We start from the raw sequence: 16,130 nt of genomic DNA on the forward strand, positions 1-16,130 counted from the left end.
CTTGTCATAAAAGCAACGTTTACCTGTTTTATGAAATTTTATAACCACTTTGCTCTAAAAATGTTTACAGTACATTAAATGTGCTTAACATTAAATTGGATAACAAAACTGGAGTTATTTTTTCATACAGTGTCAATAACTTCTGGAGCACTCTACAACAGAGTTGTTTTGTGTTTAGGATGTAAAGAACACAACATATAGTACAAATGATTACATATTCTAGTTAATGCATGAAAGGGGTGGGTGTGGGGATAGGGGGGGGGGGGGTGTTCTAAACCCACAGAAAAATAAGATTGCCTTATCTACACACAAAGTCTCCATTTACATCATACCTTCCAATGACGTGTGCCATGTAGGAATTGTCTGCACAGGAGATCCTACAGAGTGACGTACTAATGAAATTAATTATCCTGGTATTTCCAAGAAAGTCAGAGCAAGTCAGGACATATTTGAAAACGAGAGAAATCTCAATGTATCCATCTTCGTAAAATATTTTATAAATAAATACATTTCAAAACCACTGCACATAATATTTATCTATTAGAGTAAGACCGTAAACACTATTTCCTTGTGGATTATTTTCCTCATTTCACATTTTTAATTCTAGGAATTATCGTCACATTTTCAATAATAAAAAATGTCTAACCTCACACACTACCACACAACCCACACACACACCTCTCAACTCGGTACCCTGCACGGACCACACACCCCAAGTTACATAACCGCCCCAAGTTCTACTTCACCCAATTCCCCCCTCTGATACACACCGCGATAGGACGATCAAGCACAGGACCCTCAAAGCACTGACCGTGAATGCCTACAACTACGCTCACAACACAGAACCCTGTAATTTCGACCTGAAAGAATCACTCTACAAGAACACCTACATCAAGGCAACCAGAAGTGCACATACTCACGCGCCCCCCACGTTATACGCACCTAAACAAATACTAGCCTGTACGAAACCCTATCACACTGTGTATCACTTGTATAACATCGCTACAAGGAAAATGTATGATTGTACTTTTTGATACTCCCCTTCTTTTCTGTAACCCATACCTGAGTTTCACCAAAAATTAAATAAATAAAGAATTTATTAAAAAAAAATAAAAAAAGGCTAACCTAACACTGCCGATTTTTATTAACCATATTTCCCACAATGCCCTGTCAGCTATACATTACAAACGTCACTATACAATACAAAGGAGAGCCATCAATGGCCTTTGATCTTAAACTGGGCATGATGACATTTACAAGGAAAGGTTAAAGGACCACTGTAGTCACCCAGACCACTTCAGCTGAATGAAGTGGTCTGGGTGCCAGGTCCCCCAGGTTTTAACCCTTCAGATGTAAGCATAGCAGTTTACATTGCAGGGTTAATCCAGCCTCTAGTGGCTGTCTTCCTGACAGCTGCTAGAGGCGCTTCCCCAACGCTCAATGCAAAATTTTCATTGAGCACGCAGAATATCCATAGGAAAGCATTGAGAAATACATTCCTATGGGCGTTTTTAATGTGCGCGCGGCTCTGGCCACGCATGCGCATTCGGCTTCACTCGGGAGCTAACGTCGGAGGGAGGGGAGAGCCCGGCGCTGGATAAAGGTAATAAGCTGAAGGGGTTTTAACCCAGCGGGACACAACCAAAAGGGCAAAACTGTTTGCCCCATTACCGGGTAAAGGGCTCAGGGTATTCCTCACATCATATCCACTATGGCAGGTTGTACTGGATATAATGCTTGGAGTTACCCATTAAAGATTCGCATTGTAACATCCTCAGTATACAGCTAACCCTAACAATATAAATACCACAAATGTAAATTCCAAGAGCAAAAGGAAGTTATGTCAAAATAATCAGAGATTCCGTAACAGTCATAGCAATTGCAGGAAGTGCCCTGACAGCAAGTACATTTCATGTCCTCCATTTACTATGTACCAAGTATTTTATATTGCACGTGCTCCAGAATTAGCAACCCTCTCATTCTACTGAAATTATTTTACTGCTGCAATCAATGCAAGATACCTTGATCCAGGTTTTTTTTTCTAATATATATCTGTAATTTGCACATATAAAAAATAAAGAATGACATCATTACACAGGCTGGTTGGATATAGGCAGACTGCAGCACAAGTGGGCTGGAAAATGACAGACTTATCCAGCATTAGACAGCAATGAGCCAGTCTTTGATGTAAGCGCTGCCTTGTTGTCAAATGCAAAACACACCAGAATCTCTTCATTACCCTTCGCAAATCAGTGAAGCACTGCATACATTTTCGCCTTGTAAACACACTTAAATTAGACACTAACCCCCCTTAGTGCACTGCTCTCTTCCTTAATCAGTGAATTAGCCAACTGGAAACTGACTAATTTTGTGTTATTCTACCCTTAAATCTACAAAGTGTTCTCCACTCGCAAATGAATACTTGCCAGACATTTTGAATAACCTCTTGCCTGCAGTATTACCCTGTTATAGAGACATGGAAGGGTTAAAACATGCACTCAGCTCTCTTGTGACTGTAAAAGATGAGGGGGAGGAGAGAAAGAAAAAAAAAATAATCAGCAACAAAAACACAACAGATCCAGCAGATCCACTGGCTTCAGGGCTTGCAACGCCTATACCCTCCATCTTCCTTTATTCTCCCCTACAACCACCTACAGAGGAGGGTGCTGGGAAGTCTGCAGCAAATGCTCTCCTGCACTAAAAAGCAGGTTGTCCTCTTGTGACACACAGGAAGCTTATTAGGGGCAAACATCAACCAAATAGCAGAAACTCGCTGGCAGATAGCACAGAATGGGTGATTTCTCAACCCTTAGGCAACAGAGAGTTTATAAAGAAATAAAGACAACCCCTGCGGTCAGTTTGGTTCAGTTGTGTGTATATACACACATATTTACACAATTTAGAATTTAGCTACAAAACATCAAACACAATAAAAGGGCCATAATGAGAGAGACGGCATGAACTGTATGATATACTCAGTCTCAATACATTGGAATGTACAGGAAATAAGAGTCAATAAAACAAGGCTGGGCCAGCCTGAGGCCATTCACATTTACCTAACAAGCCGCCATTTAAATAGAATAATCCAGGTACAAGACTGTTAAGACATATAAAGCAAAAAGGAAAGTGAAGATATAAAGAGTGCAGGAAAACAGTGCCCTGGACTTAAATCAGACTGACATGTAGAGGAATTACAAAAATAAGGATGATCAATTGGTTAATCCCCAGCTATTCTTTAACCACAACTACCACCATGACCGGTCAGTTAAAAGGTTGGGGGTAAAAAAAAAAAAAATCATGAGAGTTGCAGTTCTTGAACAGTTGAAGATTCCTCAGATTATTGGATTAGATGAGCTGCTAAACCATGTCACTGGCTGAGGAGATCTACAACACAGTGAAAGAAAGTGCACATGCCACATGTAAACAAAGACCTGCCAATGGCACAGCACTGAGCACATATCTGGGAGCACCATCAGCAAAACACTGAGCACACAGCAGGCGGGGGCCCATCAGCAAAACACTGAACACACAGCAGGCTGGGGGCCCATCAGCAAAACACTGAACACAAAGCAGGCTGGAGACCCATCAGCAAAACACTGAGCACACAGCTAGCTGGGGATTTCAGCACTGAGCACACAGCTAGTTGGTACCATCAACACTAAGCACACAGCTGGTTAGTACCATCAGCACAGCACTGAACACACAGCTGGCTAGTACCATCAGCTGGCTGGTACCATCAGCACAACCCTGAGCACACAGCTGGCTGGTACCATCAGCACAACCCTGAGCACACAGCTGCCTGGTACCATCAGCACAACCCTGAGCACACAGCTGCCTGGTACCATCAGCACAACCCTGAGCACACAGCTGGCTGGTACCAGCAGCACAACACTGAGCACACTGCTGGCTGGTACCAGCAGCACAACACTGAGCACACAGCTGGCTGGTACCAGCAGCACAACACTGAGCACACAGCTGGCTGGTACCAGCAGCACAACACTGAGCACACAGCTGGCTGGTACCATCAGCACAACACTGAGCACACAGCTGGCTGGTACCATCAGCACAACACTGAGCACACAGCTGGCTGGTACCATCAGCACAGCACTGAGCACACAGCTGGCTGGTACCATCAGCACAGCACTGAGCACACAGCAGGCTGGTACCATCAGCACAGCACTGAGCACACAGCTAGCTGGTACCATCAGCACAGCACTGAGCACACAGCTAGCTGGTACCATCAGCACAGCACTGAGCACACAGCTAGCTGGTACCATCAGCACAGCACTGAGCACACAGCTAGCTGGTACCATCAGCACAGCACTGAGCACACAGCTAGCTGGTACCATCAGCACAGCACTGAGCACACAGCTAGCTGGTACCATCAGCACAGCACTGAGCACACAGCTAGCTGGTACCATCAGCACAGCACTGAGCACACAGCTAGCTGGTACCATCAGCACTGAGCACACAGCTAGCTGGTACCATCAGCACTGAGCACACAGCTAGCTGGTACCATCAGCACTGAGCACACAGCTAGCTGGTACCATCAGCACTGAGCACACAGCTAGCTGGTACCATCAGCACTGAGCACACAGCTAGCTGGTACCATCAGCACTGAGCACACAGCTAGCTGGTACCATCAGCACTGAGCACACAGCTAGCTGGTACCATCAGCACTGAGCACACAGATAGCTGGTACCATCAGCACTGAGCACACAGCTAGCTGGTACCATCAGCACTGAGCACACAGATAGCTGGTACCATCAGCACTGAGCACACAGATAGCTGGTACCATCAGCACTGAGCACACAGCTAGCTGGTACCATCAGCACTGAGCACACAGCTAGTTGGTACCATCAGCACTGAGCACACAGCTGTCTGGGTCTGGCCATGTGTCCTGCATGCACCCAGCACACTATGAATGTATGGAGGTAGAGGGTGCTGGCAGGGCACACTGTCAGTGGACATGGAGGCGCTGTGTATACGGTCACCCCTCCCTCCCCGGGATCCCCCGCTCTCACCTCCTGAACTGGCCGCCCAGGAAAGCAGGAAAACGAGCCTCAGCATTCCCATGGTCCGGGAGAGGGTCAGCAAACACACATTGACCCGTCGTGCTAGCAGTGTCCTCTGGGCGGGCGCTCTCTATCCCCCTTCGGGCTCCAGGGGAAAGCGGAAGCTCCCGGTCTCCCGAGCAGCTCTATCCGACTGGGGGGGAGGGGAGCTGACAGGACCGCCCGCCGCGTGACGTCACCGATACCGACCCCTCCCACGCCCTGCTCTCCCAACAGGCGGCTGGCAAATAGTGCTCCGGGTTCGATTAACTCTGCCTGTGCTGGGTCAGACTGAGACTGACTGAGACACAATGGCTGCCTGGCAGGGGGTTACTGTGTGTGCACTCATTGTATATACTGTATAGAACTAAGTAGAACTAACTGTTCACTTTTTATAACAGCAATACTTATGTGCCCAATAAAGCTGCTTATTTTACAGAGACACTCCAGACTGAGAGGGACCACAATTTCTGTTGCTTTTTTTTATTATGTGGACAATGCATTAAAATAATGTACAAAAAAATTATTGTGAATTTAAATATATATATATATATATGTATCTTTAGAGCTTCTTTAGCAAATGACAATCCCGTACCAGACCGGAAGATCCTCTTAGCCGAACAGTGTCACGGATCACTGAAGCATGTCGTTGACCCTGGTGGCCAAAACACTGGACCTTTACAGGGTTTACTTCGTTTACAGGGTGAGCTAACTAACAGTAATGTCAGAGTAGCTCCCTTTGTTTCAGAGAGAGCGTCACTCTGTAAAGACACTCCATTAACATACGAGGTCTGTCCGTTAAAAGGTCCAGCCATTGTTAATATTACGAGAACGGTTTGCGCGACATCGATGTAACCTGGCAGCCAAGGAGAGTGTACTGGAATGCACATGCGTGAACAACGACGACTTCACTGTACTAGTCAGTGGCTCAAGTGTACTGTGTGAACGTCGCATTCAAAATGACTGACTGAGTAAAGATGGTCAAGAATCTGTTGAATAGTCTGGCTTTTCCCAAAACTAAAACTACCTTTGAAAGGGAAGAGATTTCAGACCATCGATGAGATTCAGGTAAATACAACAGAGCAGCTGATGGCAATTCCAAAAAAGGAGTTTGTAGAGTGTTTTAAACAGTGGAAGAGGCGCTGGGAGAACTGTGTGAGGTCCCAAGTTGCCTACTTTGAAGGAGACTGAGGAGTCATTGTCCTATGTACAATGTGTCTTGTATCTTCTTCAGTAAATGTCTCTATTTTTCATATGACATGGCTGGATACCTTCCGGACAGACTTCATATGTTGAATTTAAGCCATCGATCTTTATGCCTATTGTCCCACATAGTCCAAATAGCCTTTGCGTTTTAGATCTCAGCATGTGAAAGGGGCCTAGCACAAACCTTTGGAATACTGGGTAAACCTGGCAGTAGGTGTGCAAGAAAATCAGTAATAATGTACCAGGGTCAATACAAAAGAGTAATAGTTTACCAGAGACAGGACAGGTGGTGGAGGTTGACAAGCAGAGAATGCAAGCCAGGCTCATGAATACCTGAAATGTAGTAGTGTATAAACTATACTATGGGTCCTCTTATTTTAAAGAGGTTATATTGAGGTTGTTAATCTGTGCCTACCCACACTGTCCAACTCATCAGTATGAGATGGATTTGCCCACTGTATAAAAGACCTAATGCCTTTTTGTGCACATCAGAACCAGGCTTTTGGAAAGGCATGCAATATTTGCTAATTTTCTACATGAGAGGTCTAAACCTGCGAATCTCCAGGGGGAAAGGGCTGGGTATACACATGGTTAGGGAGCAAGGCCCGACGGTGTCTCAGAAATCAATCAGTGATGTGGGAGCTAGACATAAGTATGAGAGTCCCTGACATCAATGCACAAAAATGATAATTCAGTTATCAAGTCGGTTATTGGACAGCAATAGAAAGCTTTGACTGGGAAACAGTAATTTGGGGGAGCCGTTGATACCGGAGAAACTGACGGAAGCCAAGCACAGAGAGATGGACACAGGTTTCTTCAGGAAGGAAGAGATTCTTTATTGGATCACCGATCGGGACTCAGAGGGACTAGCGTCACCAAAATACAGCAAAGTCTGAGTACTGAATACATAGAGTACATTCCTTATATAGCACTGTAGCTCCTCCCACAATTAACTACACCCACACATACCCTTAACCTATTTAATAAATAGAGTCTAAACTCATCCATCCGGTCTAACCACGTGGCTCATCTGATACAAAGGAGAGGGACGCGTAATTCCAGTTCTTACATTCCTGCACCTGGTCAGTACAGTGATAACAGTATCTTAGCTACGTGTACTACAAACACATATACATACATATGCCTTGTGGCAATCTTAGCCTGCTAAACTTGTATTTTACTGGAATTACATCACATTCCCCCCTTTGATGCCTCTGATATTTCACAATTACTTGAGGCATCACTTAACCTTGGTTTGCATATACCTCAGGTTACCATGAACCAGACCAGACTTATCTTATGATGTGAATCTTTTAACACTCATCTTCCTGCATTGGTTCTCCTTGATCTAGAGCCTTATACTTATATATCGCCATTATCTGTGCAGCAGCCTTCCTCTCTGCTATACTTCCTATCAGGCTTTGCACAGACCTAACTACTAAGGGTATAAGACACGGTAGGAGTAGACACAACAGTAAAATCAGTAGGACTCCACCTACCACTGCCTTAAGCCCTCCAAACCACTCATACCAGCTACCAAACCAACTACTTGGATTGTACCCTTTCCATACCTGAGTAGGCACATGCACTAGTTTAACCATATGGCTAGTAAGCTCAGCTATTGCTTGCCCTTCGTCATCTATTTGAAGACAGCAATTGCTCAGGTTAAACTTCCCACATACACCTCCCTCTACTGCCAAAAGGTAATCCAAGGCTAATCTATTTTGGTACACTGCTGTCCTCATCCTGGTATTATGCTTCGCTAGAAGATTGAGTGCTTGTGAGGTCTCATTAGTAATAATCTCAACCACCGCCTGTAATCTTATAATACGGTTGAGCATATAAATTGGGGTTCTATAACCAAAGGTACCATCTTCTGCCCACGTGGCTGGCCCATAATAATCTATGATACGCTGGGGAGGCCATTCATTATCTTCCCAGGTGCCTATCTCTAAGGGTCCCCTTTTCTTCCTATGATTCACATCATACACTTTAACACCTAAAGTCTCACCTGTTTCAATCGGTAACAAGAAGAAGGATGGTTTGAGCATACCCAACACACATGCCCCTTCCCAGTCCTGTGGCAACTCCGAATAGGCTTTCTTACCACAGATCCAGTACAAATTTGCTGGGGCTCTCCAGGTAGATGTGATGGATAAATCAAACCACACATCCTTTAAACTGGCATATCTAGCAAACGGGTTAGATGGTTCTGAGACATTTGAAGCCGACCACCAAGTTGTATTTTTAGTATCATCATCATAAGCTTTTTGCCCTAGACAAGTTAATTCTCCTACAGAAGTATTATACATTATTCCTTTCCTTGCTATGCAAACATAACCTATGATGGAGGTCTTTAATCTCCACTCAGATTTACCTCTAACACTCAAATGATAATCGGCTTGTGTAGATATTAGTTGGTCAACTGCCTCAGAACCGGACATTACCTCCTTTGCTTCCCAAGGCCATTGGTCTCCCATGTTAGTACCTCCACACACATAGCAGTTGGTAACATTAAGACTACCGGCAATACTTTCAGCTAGGTCAATGAACAGGTTTTTAGCGTTATGGGGGATCTTATTATCTCTACTCATCTCTTCATAAAAGGAATGGTATACTTGATGAGTCTGGGAGGATACCGTATCAGTCTCTATTCCTATAAACAATAATGTCCCAGGATCTAAACCCGTCCCGTATATCTGAAACCCAAATAAATTTCCATACTTATCTAGGAACTTGTCGGGGTTATTAATAAGTATATGGACTGGGTTGCATTCCATAGACTTACAATAAGGGCTAGTCGGCAACTTAGTCACTATCATGTCTTTATCTACTGTCTGTCCCCAAGTCGCCCACCCCACACAAGACCAATATGGACAAAAGTTATAGTCTTTATTTGGGCATCTAGGACTCACATATTTATTTTTACTACTGGGACAAATATATTTATCATTAGACCCATACGTCCTCTCCCATCTAAGATCCCCACATACATTCCACGGTTTTCTACCACTTGATATCGCCTTACATGCATCAAATAGCAGAACACCCGAAGAATGTACGGATTCTAACACCGTCTTATTAATTAGGGTCCCCTGAGGATCTCCATTCCTGAGAGTCAACCAAATTGTACGAGGTTGATACTCTGGACTGAAGCACTTAGGTTCTCCTACTCCTAAATGGCACACACTATAGTCTATATTTAGGTATCTACATCTTGATACCTCTCCTTTACATTCGTATTGTGAATGCCAAATTAGGGTTTGGGAAATATGGTTACCTGTTCTCGTAGTCTTAATGCATACCTCACAGCTAGGAGTGTCGGTACCTCTACCTTCCTGAATATAAAAACACATATAAATAAACACAATCAAAAGCACATCTTTCGCCGTCATCCTCAGTCTTCGTCCGTGCGATGGAACCTCAGCTTCCAGGATGTGAGGGCTGCAGGGAATGGAGTTCTGCTCGTCTTCACAGGTGTCCCTTCGAGACTTTCCTGGCTTATACACTATGTGTTGGTAAGCGGACAGGCTTTATTATGGCCTTCTCACTCACACCTGTAACAATAAAATTTGTAATCCACAATAATTCCTCGTTACTCCGACTGAGTAGTGCGTTTCAACCGGATCTTGCAGGGATTCTCTGGATCTGCTGTAATTTGCCAAGAATCGACTGCTGCTGGTTTAACCCTGGAGTGATGTATCCACGGAGTTACTTCGGCTACTTTTATCGCTGTAGGGGTAGACAAAAGAACAACATAAGGACCTCTCCACTTGGGCCCTAACGGTACATTATTCCACTCTTTAATCCACACTTGGTCTCCTGGATGATAACTATGAACAGGGGGATAAATATTCACAGGTAATCTATCTTGTACCCATTTCTGTACCTCCTCCATAGTCTTACCCAACTCTACAACCTGCTGCCGGGTAATTCCTTCTCCCAACTGACTCAAGTCCCCCCTTAAGTTACCAAGTACGGGAGGTGGTCGCCCATACATGATTTCAAAAGGAGAGAGGCCCATCCTTCTGGTAGGGGTACTGCGGATTCGCAATAAAGCTATGGGTAAGAGAACGTTCCACTTAAGTTGGGTTTCCTGACACATTTTAGCCAACTGGTTCTTTATAGTTCTATTCATTCTCTCTACCTTACCAGAACTCTGGGGTCTATATGCAGTATGAAGCCTCCACTTTATACCAAGCATATGAGTCAGTTGTTGTAGGCACTGATGAACAAAAGCTGGACCATTGTCCGATCCTATAGAACAGGGTAGTCCATATCGGGGTATTATTTCTCGTAGCAGGAATCTTACAACTTCTCCTGCTTTCTCTGTACGAGTAGGACATGCTTCTACCCAGCCTGAATAGGTGCACACAATTACCAACAGGTAACGATGTCCACCCGATTTAGGCATTACTGTAAAGTCTATTTGTAGATCGGACATGGGGAGTCCCCCCATAAACTGGACTCCTGGTGGCTTTACTGGTCCTTGTCTTGCATTATTCTTAGCACACGTTACACATCTGCGTACAATGGCCTGAGTCAAGTTGGACAATCTTGGTATGTAGAAATGTTTCCTGAGAGATTCTTCAGTACTGTCTCTCCCAGAATGTGTCCCGTTGTGATAATTTTGGACAATTTCTACCGCTAGTGATGCTGGTATGACTATTCTTCCATCTTCTAGCTGATACCACTTGTTCTCCAAATACTTTCCCGGTTCAGTCTTTAACCACTCCTCTTCTTGAGCTGTATAAACTGGAGTCCATTGGGACAGTGGAGTTGGTATAAGAGCAGCTATATGCCCCACATACTCCTGTCTTCCTGATTCAGCAGCACGCTTAGCTGCACTATCTGCCATCCGATTTCCCTTGGTTACATCACCATCTCCTCTCAGATGCGCTCGACAATGTATGATACCGACTTCTTTCGGCTCCCACACTGCTTCCAATAGTTGTAGGATTTCAGCTGCGTACTTGATTTCTTTGCCTTCTGAATTCAGTAGTCCTCTTTCTTTATACAAAGCTCCGTGGGCATGAGTGGTTAAAAACGCATACTTAGAGTCCGTATAGATATTTACTCTTAAACCTTCAGCCAATTGTAACGCTCGTGTTAGTGCTATTAATTCTGCCTTTTGTGCTGATGTTCCTTTCGCCAGTGGCCGAGCTTCTATCACCTTGTCTATTGTTGTCACTGCATATCCTGCATAGCGGATCCCTTCTTTCACATAACTACTGCCGTCGGTGTAATATTGAACATCGGGGTTCTGGATGGGAAAATCACGAAGATCTGGTCTACTTGAAAATACTTCATCCATTACTTCCAAACAATCATGTTGACTTTCAGTAGGTTGCGGCAAAAGGGTAGCTGGATTTAAGGTGTTTACAGTCTCTAAATGCACTCTTGGGTTTTCACACAACATTGCTTGATACTTGGTCATACGGCTGTTACTAAACCAATGATTTCCTTTGTAATCCAACAACGTCTGTACTGCATGTGGGACTCGTACATAAAGTTCTTGACCCAGAGTGAGTTTATCGGCTTCAGCTACTAGCAGGGCGGCTGCAGCTACGGCTCTTAGACAAGGTGGAAGTCCGCTGGCCACTGCATCCAGTTGCTTAGACATGTAGGCAACAGGTCTTTGCCATGATCCCAAGTACTGTGTCAATACTCCCACAGCCATTCTTCTTTGCTCGTGTACATATAAGTAGAATGGTCGTGTGTGAGCAGGTAGACCTAATGCTGGGGCACTCATCAAAGCCTTCTTCACATCTTCAAATGCCGTTTGCTGTTCTTGGGTCCATAAGAAGGGGTCGTGCTCTGTACCTTTGATGGCTGCGTACAGAGGTTTTGCCAGTATCGCATAGCTGGGAATCCATATCCTACAGAAGCCTGCTGCCCCCAAGAATTCTCGCACTTGTCTTCTATTCTTGGGTATTGGTATTTGGCAGACAGCTTCTTTTCTCTCTGGCCCCATAATCCTTTGACCTTCAGAGATATGGAATCCCAGATACTTGACAGTTGGCAAACACAACTGAGCCTTCTTCCTGGACACCTTGTATCCTGCCTTCCAGAGAATATGTAGTAGATCGTGCGTTGCTTGCTGACATTTTTCTTTTGTAACTGCTGCTATCAACAAGTCATCTACATATTGTAACAATACACATTCTCCTGGGATAGACTCGAAATCCAGTAGATCTTGACTTAGAGCTGAACCAAATAGGGTAGGTGAATTTTTAAACCCTTGGGGCAGTCTTGTCCAAGTCATTTGGCGTTTTGAGCCCGTTACAGCGTTCTCCCATTGGAAAGCGAAAATACATTGGCTTTCTGCGGCAATTCGGAGGCAAAAGAAGGCATCTTTGAGATCTAAGACTGTGAAGTAAGTAGCCCCGCCCGGAATTAAAGCAAGCAGGTTATATGGATTGGGTACAACTGGATGTATGCTAACAACCGCATCATTGACTGCTCTTAAGTCCTGTACAGGTCGATACTCATCTGTACCGGGCTTTTGAACAGGCAGCAATGGGGTGTTCCAGGGGGAAGTACAGAATTTTAGGATACCATACCGTATGAACTTATCCAGATAGGATTGGATGTTCTTCTTAGCCTTCTGCGGAATGTGATATTGTCTTAGGCTCACTGGATAAACCCCATGTTTCAGTTCAATTTTTATTGGTGGAATATTGCGGGCCAGTCCTGGTGGGTTGTTCTCTGCCCAAACTCCTGGTATGTTAAACAATGTCTCATCACTCCTAGGGTTTTGGCTAGTCAACACTGTATAAAGTCGCCACTCTTCTTCCTTTGGTACGGATAAAGTCATAATACCTGAAGGTCCATTAAACTTTAAGGATGTTGTTCCATTTGGTAGGAACGTAATCTGCGCTTGTAATTTTGATAGCATATCACGTCCCAGCAATTGGACTGGACATTCAGGCATATAAAGGAATTGGTGTTTTACTACGTGGCCTCCCAATGTACAGAGTCGACTTTTAAGAACCGGTTTTTCAGCACTTCTTCCAGTTTAAAAGTGTCAGGATCGGGACAGGGATCCAACACGCAAAGTACAAACAGGTACAGGGTACGTATACCGGTCCTTAGAATGGCCGGGCTAACGTACAGAGAGTATAGAGAATGGTCAGAGACAAGCCGAGGTCGAGGGAACGAGAAGACAGGTAAGCGAGGAACAAGCCGGTTCAAGGATAACGGAGGTAAACAGAGTAAGGAAACAAGCCGGGTCGAAACCAAAAGGATAACAGAGAAACACCAGAGCACTGTGTGACTAGACAGGCTAGAACCACGACAGGGCAATGAGCAACAGGGCGAAGTATGTTTAAATACCCTGGCTAGAGAGGATAGACACGCCTCCGACGAAACCTGATTAGTCTGTCTCGGACTGAGTGACAGGTCGTTCCGGATTGGCGTGATGACGTCGGCCTCCGGGCACCATGCTACAAAAGGAAGAGACTCCCTCGCGGCCGGCGTTTGTGTGACCGGGTCGACCGCGAGGAACAGAGGAAACATGGCGTCCGGACGGATGAGCGTCTAAGTCTCTACCTCTCTCGGAGGTAGAGACTTCAGGTACCCTGACAGTACCCCCCCCCTCAGATACGCCCACCGGGCGGAAAGAACCGGGACGAGATGGAAAGCGAGAGTGATACGCCCTGCGGAGACGGGGAGCATGAACATCCTCCTGAGGTACCCAACTCCTCTCCTCAGGACCGTATCCCTTCCAATCGACCAGATATTGTACTTTCCCCCGGGAGATACGAGAATCAATAATAGAGTTAACCTCATACTCCTCCTGACCCTCCACCTGAACAGGACAAGGAGGGGCTGTTGTGGAGGAGAACCTGTTACAAATAAGAGGTTTCAGCAACGACACATGAAACGAGTTAGGGATGCGTAAGGTATCAGGAAGAGCTAGACGATACGCAACTGGATTGATACGAGACAACACCCTGTAAGGTCCAATATAACGGGGAGCGAACTTCATGGAGGGCACCTTTAAACGGATGTTCCTCGTGCTCAACCATACCCTATCACCCGGAACAAAGAGCGGAGCCGCCCTTCTACGTTTATCAGCATGTTTCTTAACCAGCATAGAATTGTGCGTAAGGATTTGCCGAGTTTGATCCCACAACTTCCTCAGATTAGCAACATGAACATCAACCGACGGCACCCCCTGGGAAGGAGAAGCCGAAGGAAGAATAGACGGGTGAAAGCCATAATTCATGAAGAAGGGGCTTGAATGAGTAGAATCGCAAACGAGATTGTTGTGCGCAAACTCTGCCCAAGGAATCAAACCGACCCAATCATCCTGGTGTTCGGAAACAAAACATCGCAGATATTGTTCAATTTTCTGGTTGGTACGCTCAGCAGCTCCATTAGACTGAGGGTGATAGGCAGAAGAAAAGTTCAATTTGATACCAAGTTGCGAACAGAAGGACCTCCAAAAACGGGAAATAAATTGGGAACCTCTGTCAGACACAATTTGAGAGGGTATCCCATGTAGGCGAAAAATCTCCCTAGCGAATATCTCGGCCAATTCGGGAGAAGATGGAAGTTTAGGCAGAGGAATGAAGTGTGCCATCTTAGTGAATCTGTCAACCACGGTGAGGATAACAGTCTGTTTTTTAGAGATAGGTAGATCGACAATAAAGTCCATGGCCAAGCAGGACCACGGCTTCTCTGGAACTTCTAAGGGGTGCAGGAATCCACAAGGAAGCGTATGAGGTTGTTTGGTCTTAGTACAAACCTCACATGCAGCGATGAAATCTTTAGTATCCCTACGTAAAGCAGGCCACCAGAAATCCTTAGAGATCAACGCAAAAGTCTTGCGAATACCAGGATGTCCCGCCATCTTGCTGTTATGGAAACACTGCAACAGTTCCAGTTGAAGAGCAGGAGGAACGAAATGTCGACCCACAGGAGTCTGTCTAGGTGCTAAATGTTGTAGCTTAACGATCTCGGCCAGTAACGGAGAATGAATCCTGAGATTCGTATTAGCAACAATATTGCATTTCGGAACTATAGAGGAAAGAACCGGCTCAGGTACAGTAGAAGGTTCATACTGGCGAGATAAGGCATCGGCTTTAGAATTTTTTGAACCAGGTCTATAAGTCAGCACATAGTTGAAGTGAGTCAGGAATAAGGACCAACGAGCCTGCCTAGAGGACAGGCGCTTAGCCTCCCCAATGTAGGACAAGTTCTTGTGGTCCGTCAGGATAGTAATAGGGTGTAAGGTTCCCTCTAATAAATGTCTCCATTCCTTTAAGGCTTTAATGACTGCTAAGAGTTCTCTGTCGCCGATGTCATATCTGCTTTCAGGGCCCGAAAGTTTCCTAGAAAAAAAACCACATGGGTGCAATGGTTTATCTACCCCCAATCTTTGTGACAGAACCGCCCCAACTCCTGTCTCAGAGGCATCGACCTCGAGCAGGAACGGTAAGGTCGTATCCGGATGGACTAGTATTGGAGCAGAAGCAAAAAGTTCTTTGAGACTCTTGAAAGCAGCTAGAGCATCAGTAGACCATGTCTTAGTATCCGCCCCTTGTTTGGTCATATTGGTGATGGGCGCAATAATAGACGAGTAGCCCTTAATGAAGCGTCTATAATAATTAGAGAAGCCAATAAATCTCTGGATAGCTTTGAGTCCCTGAGGCAATGGCCAATCTAAAATAGACTGGAGTTTGTCAGGATCCATCTTAAAGCCCTCCCCAGAAATCACGTATCCAAGAAAGTCTATCTGGGTCTGGTCAAAACTGCATTTCTCAAGTTTACAGTACAAACCATGTTGTAAAAGTTTGTGTAATACCTGTCTGACTTGTCGATGGTGGGTCTCAATCTCTTTAGAGTGTATGAGTATGTCATCCA

General features: G+C 45.0%; 1 protein-coding gene across 1 annotated transcript in view; it reads right to left on the reverse strand.

The window, feature by feature from the left end:
• ADAM10 (ADAM metallopeptidase domain 10) overlaps nt 1-5,223 on the reverse strand; it is a 157,463-nt gene extending 152,240 nt beyond the window's left edge. Inside the window, exon 1 of the mRNA XM_063449118.1 lies at nt 5,025-5,223. Coding sequence (XP_063305188.1) covers nt 5,025-5,076 — 52 coding nt within the window. The 5' untranslated portion in view covers nt 5,077-5,223. The remainder of the gene's footprint in view (nt 1-5,024) is intronic.
• Between the last annotated feature and the right edge of the window lie 10,907 nt (nt 5,224-16,130).

The sequence above is a fragment of the Pelobates fuscus genome, chromosome 3 (assembly GCF_036172605.1).
Source record: "Pelobates fuscus isolate aPelFus1 chromosome 3, aPelFus1.pri, whole genome shotgun sequence".
Classification (NCBI taxonomy): Eukaryota; Metazoa; Chordata; class Amphibia; order Anura; family Pelobatidae; genus Pelobates; species Pelobates fuscus.